Raw genomic sequence first — 13,986 nt, forward strand, 5'->3', positions numbered from 1 at the left:
ATGGACGCTTTAATTTTTGAGAACCACCAGGTGTCGCACTTTTGACATAGGTTTTTCAATTCTACAATACGTCAAATCGTTTACTAGCACAACCAGGAATATGGCCCAAATGTTCCATAAGGCTTCGGCTGCACACCAGATATTTCTGGGTTCTGTTTCTGGGTAAAGTCCCGGTTGAACCCCTCACTATCGTTTGTAAAATTCCTAAAACAATTACACATATGAAACACCTAGGATCAATTCTACTGTTCCCTCTACCGGTGCACCCCTGATATTTGTAAATACGTTTTCCATCAGTTTTTACATTCACCGCTTAAATATTTTGTTCAATAAATACGTAAAACTGCAAAACACTATGTTGCTTGTTAAATAACGCATTTATGTATCACTTATGATAATGCCACGTTTTCTTTTGCTGGAATCTCAATTTAGCTATTTGTTTTTTTTAATACAGGTTTATTCCAGTAAGTTGAAACATTTTCTTTCGTGGATATGAAATGCAAATCGTGGGCTCACTGGCGCTCGCGAGAACAAACGAATCTTCGAACACTCTTAGACGTCACTTGACAGCTCGCGCAGGATCCAGGAAGTAAAGGACCGTTGTTGTTTTTGTGTGTGTGTCTCTCCGCCGTTCTCCATTCTCCACAAAAACCGTCATTTCTGAGGACCGAAATGGCGACGTTCATATCTGTCCCATTAAAGAAGTCTTCGGAAGTTGATTTGGTGAAACCGCTGTCGAAGTTTATTACTTCTGCCTATCCGGCGGGCGAGGAACAAGCCGAGTATCTTCGCGCGGTGGACGAGTTGAACAAGCTGCGTAAAAGTGCCGTGGGGAGGCCGCTGGACAAGCACGAGAGCTCGCTGGAGCTCCTTCTACGGTGAGGGGGCCTTGCGCTCGCCAGCTAGCTGGCTGGTCGTCTCCCCGCGTTTTATAACCGCCTTCTAACACGCCGTGCTTTGGTTTTGTTTGGAAAATTAATGAGACCAGCGACATATTTAAGCGCCCGAGTCAACACGCTAGCTAGCTGGCTAGCTCACGACGTAGGAGCGCGGCGGTCTAAACCGGGCGCTCGTCGGCGCGGCTGGTCGGGCTAACCTGGTTCTGTCGACGGATGTTTCGGAGATTTATCAGAATAAGTACAAACACGGTCGCCGGTTGGCCAACTTTAGCTGCTACGGTGACGAGCCTCGCTAGGCAGCTAGCGGGAGAGGTCTTACGTGACCCGTCACCCCGCTAGTTTACAGCCGAGATACGCGTCACGCTCACTGGGCTGCTGATTACTCTGCCCGGGGAGAATGAGAATATGTTCCTAAACGTTTAGTTTCCGTCGGTTAAGGCGTCAAAACAGGGCGTTAGCATTTAGCTACTTCATTCTTGGCTGTAATATCTAAAACAAACCGTAGGTGCTTCTGGCAGACGCCACACCTTAAGTAGCCCCGTTAGCTTCCTAGCTAACTCTGGCTGAGAAACAGGAAAGTTGGAGATGGCTGGTCACGAAATGTAGTTAGATAAGAGAATCTCACAACGAAAACCAGTTATTATATGATGATAGTTTCGCTTCTGACCATAAAATAACACGTTTTATAGATCCAAGCGTTATCCAGGTGTTGAGGCAAACACTTTACAACACTGAGCTACATCATGTGTTTTTGTTTAATGCCCCCTTACGTTGACAGCTCAACATGCGAGTATTTTTATGTTATTCATAAAATTCGATGTTTCCCCATCGTTTTATTTATTTATTTATTTATTTATTTGAACACACAGAACTAACTGAATGTCGAGTTTATATGCGTCTACAATTTACGTGTTTTAGGAATGCGGTAACGTAAAAAAAATACGTTTTTTATCATACATTTAGATAACATTGAATGCTAGCTAAAGATAATTAGAGCGGATAAAGAGAATAGACAAGGAAATTTGCTATACTTTTACGCAAGTGATTGGTCAGTAAAGTCAGTAATTGTCCTGATATATTCTAATGCATTAAGCCAAATCTATTTAATCTAATATATTTAGACTTATCTAACGCTTTTTATTTAGCCTTGTTCTAATCAAAAGGTTCACGGTGACGTGGTGGGAATGATTAACAAGCAAATGTTGTATAGGAGAAGGGAAGGTTTGTTTAACCTTTTTGAAGCCGCTTATTATTTGGACTTGTGTATAGGTTTAGACCATTCGCCCTGGCCCTCAGTGGTCTGCATGACGCAGTTTATTTTAACACACTGGGGAATGCGGTCAGAGTGGGTGCAGCAGTTGGACCACACTTGAGGAGAATTGGTCAGTTTGCTTCTCTATAACAGATCGTTTAATCAGTCACAGTGCTAGGTTTGCATATGGGAAAAGTCAAGGAAACATGGATTTCCTTATGAGGTTTTCCTTTTGTATCTGGAACTTTACCTTCATGGTTATACTTCAGCTAACTTAAGTTATGTGGAAGTTTAATAATTAAAGATGTCAAGTTCAGACAAAAATAAGATAAAATCTGCTAAACCTGTCGCACTGTTTATCATTCCTGGGAATTAGCAGTCAAGTAGTTCCCAGTGCTGCTGTGAAACTGCTGAGGGTAACTGAACACCCAAGCAGTGACTCATCAGAAGTACGTGTCTGCCAGATATTTAGTTACTCCCAACTCATCTGTCTGCTTTACTGTGTTTTTACTTCAGCATGGTCAACAGAAAGCATTTGGGTTCCCAATAAGGTTGACCTATATTACATGTCCAACTTCTTTCATGTGAAGGGTGAATGGGCTTTGCGTTGCTGTAGAAACGGGCCTTTTGTTTGTCGTCGTCGCTGTCTCACGCGCACACACACACACACACACACACACACACACACACACACACACACATACCCCCCCAAGGCCTTGACATGATAAGATGAATAACTTAGTAGGTTTCACACTTCAGCATTTGGCTAAAAGAGTGTATTAGGTTGACATAAAGACTGTTCTTTTAGGGTTTAAACTCATGTGATGATTTGGACACACGTCAACAGTCATTTGCCTCAAAATAGTTTCATGTCAGGGAGTTTCCTTGTCGTGTTACAAAGAGTATGACGACAGTTAAATCGGATGACGTGAGAGTTGTGCTCTGAAGGGTTAACTAAAGCGTATGGATGTTATATCGGAAGGTTGGGAAAGACCCACAGTCACGTGGGCTCAAGTGTCAGCTGATCCACTCACTGTTACAGGCTCCAGTTACTTCCACATTCAGGATTGTTTGTATGATATCTTAAGGTTGACCTTGAAAACAAATGTGCATTTTACGAGATGACATTCCTCATAAAGCTAAATCAAAGAGAAAATGGAGAAACCACAAACATAAAGGTCAGCTCTGAAAATCTTTTTGGCCAGTGTCAGCATCTAGGGCAGGGTTGTTCCTGTTGCCATAATATTCTCTTAGTCATGCAACAGTTTGCCAATCAAGTGAATGGAAATGAAACAACCAGGTGTTTTTTCCTGTGTCAGTAATTCTAATCATTTGTGTTTTGTAATGTTGATAAGTTTTCAAAAGTATTTATTTTATTTATTGTATGACTTTCTCTTTCAAGATTCCCCATGTGCTTGTCTACTTGTTATTTATTTCCACCTCACTCCTTTTTTTTTTAGCTACTATGACCAGCTGTGTGCTGTCGAGCCTAAATTTCCTTTCCCTGAGGTAATGAACACATGTTTACCTGAACTTAATGAACATTATTTTATTATGGTTTTATAAAAGAATAGTCTTCGTGAATGAGTCAATGATTTTAATTTCTGATTTGCAGCTGTGCCTAACATTTACATGGAAAGATGCTTTCGACAAAGGATCTCTATTTGGTGGCTCAGTTAAGCTCGGTAATTCTGCCTCTCAAATCTTCAAAAGCAAAAAATTTTGTAATATACTTGTTTGTTTTACCTTGTACAGAAGTAGTACAATGGTTTGATGTGCATGTGTGTGTGTTTCAGCCTTGGCAAGTGTCGGTTATGAGAAGACATGCGTGTTGTTTAATATTGGAGCACTGGCTAGTCAGATTGCCTCAGAACAGAACCTGGACAATGATGAAGGACTGAAGGCATCTGCAAAGTTCTACCAGGTCAGTGTCCTAATCACTGATCTCTAGCACTATAGAAAATGGAGTATCTGCTGCTTGCATTCCCTTCTAGAACATACATAACAAAGATTTGTGTAATACCTTCCCCCTCCTTCACTCTCTCTCTCCTCTCTCTCTCTCTCTCTCTCTCTCTCTCTCTCTCTCTCTCTCTCTCTCTCTCTCTCTCTCTCTCTCTCTCTCTCTCTCTCTCTCTCTCTCTCTCTCTCTCTCTCTCTCTCTCTCTCTCTCTCTCTCTCTCTCTCTCTCTCTCTCTCTCTCTCTCTCTCTCTCTCGGTAGCTGGCAAGTGGTGCCTTTGCACACATAAAGGACACGGTGCTGTCTGCTCTGAACCGGGAGCCTACCATGGACATTTCTCCAGAGACAGTGGGCACGCTCAGTCAGATCATGCTCAGCCAGGCCCAGGAGGTCTTTGTCATCAAAGCCACATCAGGTGTGTGTGTAATAGGACGTGACATGGCGCCTTGACCCTTTCTGTCTGTATCCAAGTCTACACATTGACGAGCTAAAACGAACTCGTTGCCTATCGTTTTGTACCACAGTCCTTGTGTATTGCTGGCAGATATAATTTGCATAGCAGACTGTTCTCGGCACAGCAGTGTCATTGACGAGGGTACTGGCAAGGCAGTGGGTGTGGGGCTCCTATGAAAGCGTCAGGCCCAAAGTGTGTGTAATTGTCGTTGACTGGTTGAGTGTGGTGTGCTAAAGCTATGTGGTATGTGTTAAATATTGTCGGAGTATTGCAAATTACAATAGCAGATATATTTAACAAAATATTTGAGTGGTTTTTTTTCCTGTGTTTGCTTTGTAGACAAGATGAAGGATGCCATCATAGCCAAGTTAGCCAACCAGGCTGCAGATTTCTATGGTGATGCTTTCAAGCAGTGCCAGTATAAAGAGAACCTGCCTAAGGTATGTCCACTTAAATTTCACAACTGCAGGACCGTTTGGCAGTATCCAGTTGACCACTAGGGGTCACTGTGGAAAAAGACCCCATCGAGACGGACACATTGCATGCAGCACTGTTTGTGTGTTTGTCTTCTCAGGCACACATACACAACACACAAATCATTTCAACTTCCTCCCTCCGTTTCTCCTCCGACTGATCTGTGAGTGTGAATGCTGCATGGGCATTGTGGAGGTTTGGTTGAGGTTTGCTGAAGGGTTGCGTGCTGATTTGCTGTTCTGTTCTCTTTTCCTGCGCCCTGTGCTGTGTGTCTGTGCTCGTTTGTGGTTGCCGTGGTGTTTGTTTGTGGTTGCCGTGGTGTTTGTTTGTGGTTGCCTCTCCCTGGTCAGTATTTTTATTTCCAGGAAGTGCTTCCGGTCCTGGCTGCCAAGCACTGCATGATGCAGGCCAATGCAGAATACCACCAGTCAGTGCTGGCCAACCAGAAGAAGCGATTTGGAGAGGAAATTGCTCGTCTTCAGGTTGGTCCTTGCGCACAGTTTCTCCAAAAGGATAATATCCCGTTTAGGTCCCCATAACGGAATTCAAAGGCCATAAATGGGGACGAAAAGGCTAATAAAGGCTAGGACACTGGCTGCACTAATTGCACGTTCGTTGTACTTGATGTATCTAATGGTTTTGTTTGGTTATTTCTATGCGCATCTGCAGCACGCCACAGAGCTTGTTAAGACTGTGGCATCCCGCTATGACGAGTACGTGAATGTTAAGGATCTTTCCGACAAGATCAGTCGCGCTCTCACAGCTGCAAAGAAAGACAATGACTTCATCTACCATGACCGCGTTCCTGAGGTCAAAGACCTGGAGCACATTGGCAAGGCAGCGTTGGTGAAGCCAACTGCTGTTCAAGTCCCGCTCAGCCAAAAGTTCTCAGGTCAATTGATGACAAATGAATTTCTTGCACCATTTACATTTCTTTTTTTGTTTATTTTTTTCTTTGAACTGTTCCGATATGTTTGCTTTGTTTTGTTTTCTCTCAGACATTTTTGAGAAGATGGTGCCTATGCAAGTGCAGCAGTCTTTGAGCATGGCCAGTTCAAGGAAGGCTGATCTGGTCAACAGACTTGTGGGCAGTCTGAGAGAAGCAACCAACCTTTGCAATGGGTGGGTTTGATGATATTTGATTTGAAATAACGCAAAACCTGGCATAGGTTTGTTATCATCTTTGTCTGTAAATGTTTCAGTGGCGATGCAACAGAAGGCCACTCCATACACTTAAATGAATGGTTTGGGTAAATCTCGCTCTATATACTACTATTACCAGTTGTAATAGTGCACGGAAGGGTTAATTTAGGAAATAAGATCCAATAAGTTCCTTATTTTAACTCAATTTTGTCATCTCTGCGATCTGTTGGGTAAGCAAATTAGCTGCCAAACTTTGCCACATTTGTTTACAATTTGTTTATGTTCTCCAGACAGACTATATTTGTCACACTGCACATTGTATTTCCTTGAGCTCAATTTCATTAAACTCAGAAGAACACAGAAATGCACAGAAATAATTTTAAATCAATTAACCAATTTTGATATGCAAATAATTCACATTCTAATGGTGTGGTCAGGGTGCTGGCCTCTCTGAACCTGCCGGCTGCTCTGGAGGATCTCTCTGGAGACTCAGTCCCACAGTCCATTCTGGAGAAGAGTCGGGCCGTGGTCCAGCAGGGCGGCCTGCACAGCATCGAGCAGCTCATCAAAGACCTGCCCGAACTCCTGCAGAGGAACCGTGAGATACTGGACGAGGTTGGTCTTGTATGCCTATACTGGCAAAGACGGAGGGGGGCTATGAAATCGAGTCTGTGGCTTGTCGAATGGTGATCATGGTTTTGTTTTGTTTTTATAGTCTCTAAAGATGTTGGATGATGAAGAGACAACAGACAATGAACTTCGAGCCAAATTCAATCAGCGGTGGAACAGAACTCCATCAGGGGACCTCTACAAGCCCCTTAGAGCAGGTAGAATGCAGAGGTTCTCTCAGAAGGTCCAGGCTAGATCACAGTTAACTTTAGTTCAATCAGGAAGTGTACATAATCATTTTTATTATATATGGAATATGTTAGCCAGGTTTTTAGACCATGTTGCTCTCACCAATATTCAAATTCAACAGACTGTTTATATAACAATTTTGTGTGCTTTTCTGTGTGTAGAGGGTAGTAATTTCCGCAATGTGCTGGACAAGGCTGTGCAGGCTGACCAGGTGGTAAGGGAGCGCTACAACACCCACTGTGAGATGATCGCTCTGCTCTGCAAGCCAGAGAGCGAGCTGTCCTCCGCCATCCCTTCTGCCAACCCTGCCAAGACCCTGCAGGGCAGCGAGGTACCGTGCACACGCGAACCAACACGCTCCGGGTCCAAACCCGGCTGCTCCTGCTGCACTCGCCTCGGAGTAATTCAAGCTGCTTAACATGCGGCATCTTTCCCTACCGTCTACTTTTAAATTTGTTAGGCTTGGAGATTTATGTGTAAAAATAGTTCATGCATCAGACGTTGTTGGCTACAAACTGCAGTGTTTGTGGTAATGTGATCCCAGGATGAGTGTTATTAGGTGGAAAATAAACGTATGAAAGAAAGTTAAACCAAATGTCTTCACCGGCAAAACAGTAAAAACCAAAGCAGACGGAATCAGCTACTCTGTAAACACGGCCTACAGAAAAGGAAGTTATCTGGACATAAAGGGATTTTTTTTTCCTTTGCGTATGATGGATACTATAAAGAACTCTTTCATCCATATTTCATGAATGTGGCATTGCTGAGTTGCCTCTTCTAACTTTTAAATTACAAAAATTATTTTCTCTGTTAATCTAATGTTTCATTTCACCATTTGCTCTTGTGTGATCGTTCTCTCCACAGTGTGAAACCATGTTTATGTAGAACTGCTGTGTTGCATTTAATGATGCAGGGCGTTCTGAGTATATTTGCATGTATCTTTACATATCCACCAGCTCTTCATACATGGCCCATGTTCCCTGCACACAGGCACAGCAGAATTATTTAACCCCTTCAAATTCCAGACAGCTGAAATAGCAGTGTGAAAGTGTACAGGACTCCAGAATCAAGCCCCTAAAGCCTCTTCTCCGCGGCAGGTGGTGAACGTACTGAAGGCTCAGCTGCACCAACTGGACGAGGTGAAGAAGGAGCGAGAGGTTCTAGAAGGAGAGATAAAGGCCGTGACCTTCGACATGACTACAAAGTTCCTGACCGCGCTGGCTCAGGACGGCGCCATTAACGAGGAGGCCATTTCCACCACAGAGCTGGACGCTCGCTACGGCGCGCAGACGCAGCGAGTTCAGCAGAACCTCCGCGCACAGGAGGACCTGTTGGCCCAAGTACAGGTAGCCACTTCCAACTGGTGGCGTGCACTCTGCAATGCTGAAACTCTGAGCCACTGTGCATGTTGCCTGAGGTGCTGTGTGCCGTTTCTCCTCGTCAGACATCCCATCAGGAGTTTGCTGCCCTCAAGCAGTCGAACACTGAGGCAAACAACAGGGAGGAGGTGTTGAAGAAGCTGGCCTCCGCTCACGACAGCTATGTTGAGATCAGCTCCAACCTCAAAGAGGGTACCAAGGTACCCCACACACAGGATCTTGGCTCTCATGATGGTCATACTGAAGATGGAAATCACTCTGGGTTACTTGAACAAGATTATTAATGTAGCTAGTGAAGGCTGGTTTGTCATATTTGTTGTGATCAGTTCAGCATGATTATTAATGTTTTACTGACTTCTGTCTCTCTGACAGTGACTTGATTGGCTTTTTAACCCATATGTACCAGCATTAAGAATAAATTACTTTCTGCGTAGACAGCAAATATTAGCTGTGAGTCACCCTGAATTAGCACATCTGCCACAGATTATAAACGGCATCAGGTGAATTTGTTAAAATGGCTAGACTCCCTTCACACAATGCTAAAGGTGCATGGTAGGCAGGGGTTAATTTGAGACTCATGTTTTATACTGCCATTTTTGGGATTAGTATTTATGTACAATGTGTATTATAGTGAATTACAGTGTTCAAATGAGAGTTGTAACACTTTGCTGTTAGATGAAACGTCAGGACTATCCAATAGTAATCTCTTCATGACCTTTGGTCTTAAATGATCTTGGTGCAGATCTTGGATAGCCCCAGGTTTGTACACCTGCTAACACGTCTGGCTTTCTTCTTATTCTACAGTTCTACAATGATTTGACTGAGATCCTGCTGAAGTTCCAGAACAAGTGTAGTGACATTGTATTTGCTCGTAAGACTGAAAGGGATGAACTTCTCAAGTACGTGCCTTGCTGATTTGTGTTATATATACATACACACACACATACTCATGCATATGATATCAGTTGCTTAGAATTACTGGGATTAGTGGAACAATACCGGAAGGGGGGGGAAATCAGAGGAAAACTTTCTTTGCGGTCACCTGTGACTGACCCAGTATTTGTTTACAGTGTTTATACATGGTGATGGTGGATACATTTCTCAGTCATGCTGGCCATATGTTGACAGGGAGCTGCAGCAGAGTATTGCTCGTGAACCAAGTGCGCCTTCCTTCAACGTCCCAGCATACCAGTCCAACACCTCTGCACCTGCTGTAGGTGGTCCCACCCCTGCCCCCAGGACCGTGTTTGTGAGTCTCCACTCGCTCGTCCAGTCACGTGGCTTTATCCAGTAGCTTGTTGTCTCTGATTGTGACCTCGCACTCTTGTGTTGTAGCCTTTGCAGCCTCAGGCTAAACCCCAACCTCCGGCCAGACCACCGCCTCCAACCTTCAGCTCCCCGCCGTCCAGTAGCAGCGCTACCGCTAGCCAAACACCTGCTAGTCAAGCCCCGCCCGCTGCCAGCTCCAACCCCCCTCCTGTGGCACCACCCACTGGACCCTCACAGGCTCAAGGACCGCCGTACCCAACTTATCAGGGTTACCCAGGGTATGTAGCTCATTTGTTTTAATAGTTCTTATCAGGGTTACCCAGGGTATGTAGCTCATTTGTTTTAATAGTTCTTATCAGGGTTACCCAGGGTATGTAGCTCATTTGTTTTAATAGTTCTTATCAGGGTTACCCAGGGTATGTAGCTCATTTGTTTTAATAGTTCTTATCAGGGTTTCCCAGGGTATGTAGCTCATTTGTTTTAATAGTTCTTATCAGGGTTACCCAGGGTATGTAGCTCATTTGTTTTAATAGTTCTTATCAGGGTTTCCCAGGGTATGTAGCTCATTTGTTTTAATATTTCTTTCTTGCTTCCTATTTTTTTAAATCACATTCTGTAATGTCCTTTGTACCACTTTAAATCAATATGATTTACTCTCCAATGAGACTAATTGGATACTAATCCAAGTATATTGCGGAAGCACATGTAACTTACACATCCTCTACCTTTTTCTTTCCCAGGTACTATCAAATGCCAATGGCATATAATCCATATGTCTATGGGTATAACATGCCCTTCGTGGGCTATCAGGGCCAGGGGCAGGCTGGATATCCTGGAGCCCCCCCTGCACAGCAGCCATACCCCTATCCCCAACAACCACCCCAGCAACAGCCCTTCTACCCCCAGCAGTAGGCAGCTTTTACCCTTACCGCATCTGCCCCTGCCACAGCACTGCTGCCTCCTAGCACTCCTTCCTCTTACACTTAATCTGTAACACTTCCTCTCTGTATTTAACACCTGACTTCCTGTGGGCAGTGATTAGAACACTAGAAGGACCAATGGGAGATGCCCTGAATAACCACGCCCAGTCCCCTGTAGGGCTCAGAGGGACGCTCTGCTAGGCTTCTGCTCTCTCTGGTTCTCTCACTCATTCCCAAAGTCAAGCTGCTGGCTGGCTGCCTGCTGCTACTTATATCTTCTTATTTTTGTAATGAATACTTATATATATATGCATATATATAAATATATACAATCTCTAATGCAGGTTGCATAGATGTTTTCTTACGCAGACGATTAAGATCATTGTTAGAAAGATTTGCTGTAATCCTTTCACTGTACCTCTCTGTTCATCTTTCAATCAGCGCTTGGTAAACGTGGTTTGACTAACTAGTGAGTAATACGGTGCATCTGTTTCTCAAAAAACTGTTTTGCATTTTGGTTTCCCTTTTGTTCACATGTGATTAAAAGTTGTCTAATGGCTAAAGACTCATTGCTCCTTCTCTGTAAGCCAGTGTGTTGCAGTGATATTTGTGCCCATTCATTCTTCTGTCAGGTTTTGCTGGAATGCTTTACAGTTGTGTGTGGAACTAGTTCCAAGGATGCTGGAATATATTAAGGTCTGTTTCAAATGTCATTTCTTCCATCAAAAACAAAAGTTGAAATTGCAGGTGCAAGGAGGGGGGGGGGGTTGAGGTATATTGCCATAGCCAAACTCATTTTCTTTGTGAGTGATAGCAAGAGGTTATTGTAATTATTATAATTGTAAAGCATTGGTAAGTGGATAGAATTCCTTTATAGAACATTTTTATAAAGTGATGATAAATATCCTCTTGCGTGTAATCTGAATTATAATTTTGTGTGGATGTCCTAAAGCCAGTCTCTAGTGCTTTTATGCTGTATTGTAGCCTTGGAGATGACCTACACACCTAGGAGGCAGGTTATCCATTCTCATATTTGGTATTTTAAATGCATGCATTATGTGGTTTGAATCTGGTGTTTGACTTGATTTGACTAGAAATGACTCTAGAATCACTCTGAAAGATTCCTTGCATGCTGGGACAGGGTGTTTTAGACTATTATGAAGCACTTTCCTTCTTGTTTTAATTTCTTGTTTTGTTAATAGTGCCATGATAAATTAATTGCACGTCCTTCATTAGCAGCCATACCCAGCTCCAGTGTTTTACTGTTGAAGATGAGTATGAAGATAAGTCCCCAGTTAATTAGCACACTTCAAGTTTTGGGGGGGGGGGGTGATTTGTTTGTTTTGTCCAGCTTTCTGTCATTAAAACCGTAGATTGTTGGAGATTGTTTCAAGGTATCTTCGTATTTGAACTGATTATTCTTGTGTCCTACATCAGTGGGTCAGGAGTGTTTCCTTTGGTTATGTGATGTTTTGTGTAATGGCTAAAATGTAGACTTTTCTCTGATTGGCTTTCTTATTTTGTTTGATATAAGTGAACTGTATCATTTGAAATCCAGTGAGTCTTGGGACTCCTGTGACCACAAACTAAAACCGTTCAAATTTCCTACAATGCTGGGTGAATTTTATTTTGTACAACACATCTCTGCCTGTATACAGTGTGCGTGTGTGCGTATGTGTGCACGCACAAGCTTGGCCTTTCCTGTCCTTTGTTTCAACTAGATGGACTGCTGTTTCCCTAACAATTGAACTGGTTAATTGTGCTGGTGTAGACCCCTGAAGATATTACATATTTTAGATTCAAACCTACATTTCTGTAATATGGATAACCTTTGGACCGTGATGCACAACTCTCGGAGACCTTATGTTGGTTTAATTAACGTCACCATTTAGGTGCTTTGTTCATGGCTCTCATCAGGGCACTAGCTCATTTCTGGACACTGAAGACAGGACCTTCACTGAGAATTCCCATCAGTGACCACAAGAGGAAGAAAAGAGCAGGTGTTTATATTTACTGTCTCCATTATCCTCAGTGCTTCCTGTAAGCTGTGGGAGCCGGAATTCTGCATGCTTCTGTTGAGAGATTTGCTAAGGGAGGGTGTGTGGGCGTGTGTGTGTTTAGGTGTCTGAAAGTGGCAGAGAGAGGGGCAGGTGCTACATTGTTGGACATGTGCCAACTCTCCCTATATATTTACATTAACATTTATGGCATTTGGCAGACGCCCTTATCCAGAGTGACTTGCATAAAAATGAGATAAAAATGTAAGTGAGCAATTGAGGGTTAAGGGCCTTGCTCAGGGGCACCTCAGTCATGGCCTCAGGTCTGGGGATCAAACCCACGACCCTCCGGTCACAAGACCAGTTCCCTAACCACCAGGCCATGACTGCCCCTATAGCTTTATCTCTTGCGACTTTTTAACCTTTTCAGGCACGGTAATATCTCTATGATGACTCACAACTACGGGAAAGTGTCACCAGAGAAGCCCCAGCCCTCAGGGAGCGTGCCTATGTCTGCATGGCTGTTTGGCTAGATAACAAATATGCTTTGATGGCTCAAGGTCTCAACTACTGCATGTAGTCCAGAACTCTGACAGACAAGCCAGGAAGGGTGCGTGTGTGTGGACACGGCATGTGCTAGTCTGGATATCTTACTCTCAAGAGGACACAGACTGGAGTGCCATTTACAGTAAAAGCAGCCAGAAGTGTTTGAAGCTCTGTTTTTTATTTACAGTTGTCATACCTCAGAATACTCCGTAGTTTAAACATGATTCAGAAGCAGCCATTGTGAAGGTCCTCCGGTAAAATGTGAGCTAGTCTAAATGTTGAAAATCTTCATTTGTGCCTTACAAACCCTGCACCTCACATTACAGTTTTCAAATAGCTTTTTTTTCTTTCTTTTTTTTTTTACATGGATGGATTATTTCTAATTACACCAATGAATAAGTCATGATTTTGTTCTTGACTTTAAGGGGGAGGCACCATTACTGCTTGTTGTAATGCTTTGGTATCTGAGGGTAGTGAAAGTGATGACAGTGAGAATATGACCTGCTGTCTCACATGTGTACCTGTTTTCCATCCATGATGGTGAATATATTTTCTCAAATGCCAATCTGTGTAGATTTGTAATTAAATTAAACTTTGCCTTTTTCTCCTGCGGAAATGCACACATAAATATACAATACATCCCGGCAACACAATAACTGACTATATTGCTTGCTGTTCCTGTGTTGTTTATCCCAGACATCAGCATAGATCATAGACTAGGGGTGTCAACGTCATCATTTTTTGATGAATCAAGTAATCAGTTCTCTAAGCTTCTGTAATACTGAGGTTATAATGGTCACCACCATTCAAATGTGTTCACATGTCTTCTCTTTTTGC

General features: G+C 43.2%; 1 protein-coding gene across 2 annotated transcripts; it reads left to right on the forward strand.

Moving 5' to 3' along the window:
* Nucleotides 1-561: 561 nt before the first annotated feature.
* pdcd6ip (programmed cell death 6 interacting protein) lies at nt 562-13,759 on the forward strand. 2 transcript variants are annotated; one of them, XM_077008931.1, is made up of 18 exons: nt 562-878; nt 3,612-3,660; nt 3,767-3,836; nt 3,948-4,075; nt 4,371-4,524; nt 4,903-5,003; nt 5,388-5,519; nt 5,707-5,929; nt 6,036-6,159; nt 6,618-6,795; nt 6,896-7,007; nt 7,200-7,369; nt 8,136-8,384; nt 8,483-8,617; nt 9,222-9,316; nt 9,546-9,666; nt 9,753-9,964; nt 10,427-13,759. In XM_077008931.1, exons 1-18 carry the CDS (start codon nt 673-675, stop codon nt 10,596-10,598), a joined length of 2,631 nt encoding a protein of 876 aa, XP_076865046.1. In that variant the 5' UTR covers nt 562-672; the 3' UTR covers nt 10,599-13,759. The 2 variants fall into 2 exon arrangements, with proteins under 2 accessions (XP_076865046.1, XP_076865047.1); XM_077008932.1 differs by having other exon boundaries at nt 5,403-5,519.
* Nucleotides 13,760-13,986: the final 227 nt, after the last annotated feature.

Source organism: Brachyhypopomus gauderio, chromosome 6 (assembly GCF_052324685.1).
Source record: "Brachyhypopomus gauderio isolate BG-103 chromosome 6, BGAUD_0.2, whole genome shotgun sequence".
In the NCBI taxonomy this organism is placed as follows: domain Eukaryota; kingdom Metazoa; phylum Chordata; class Actinopteri; order Gymnotiformes; family Hypopomidae; genus Brachyhypopomus; species Brachyhypopomus gauderio.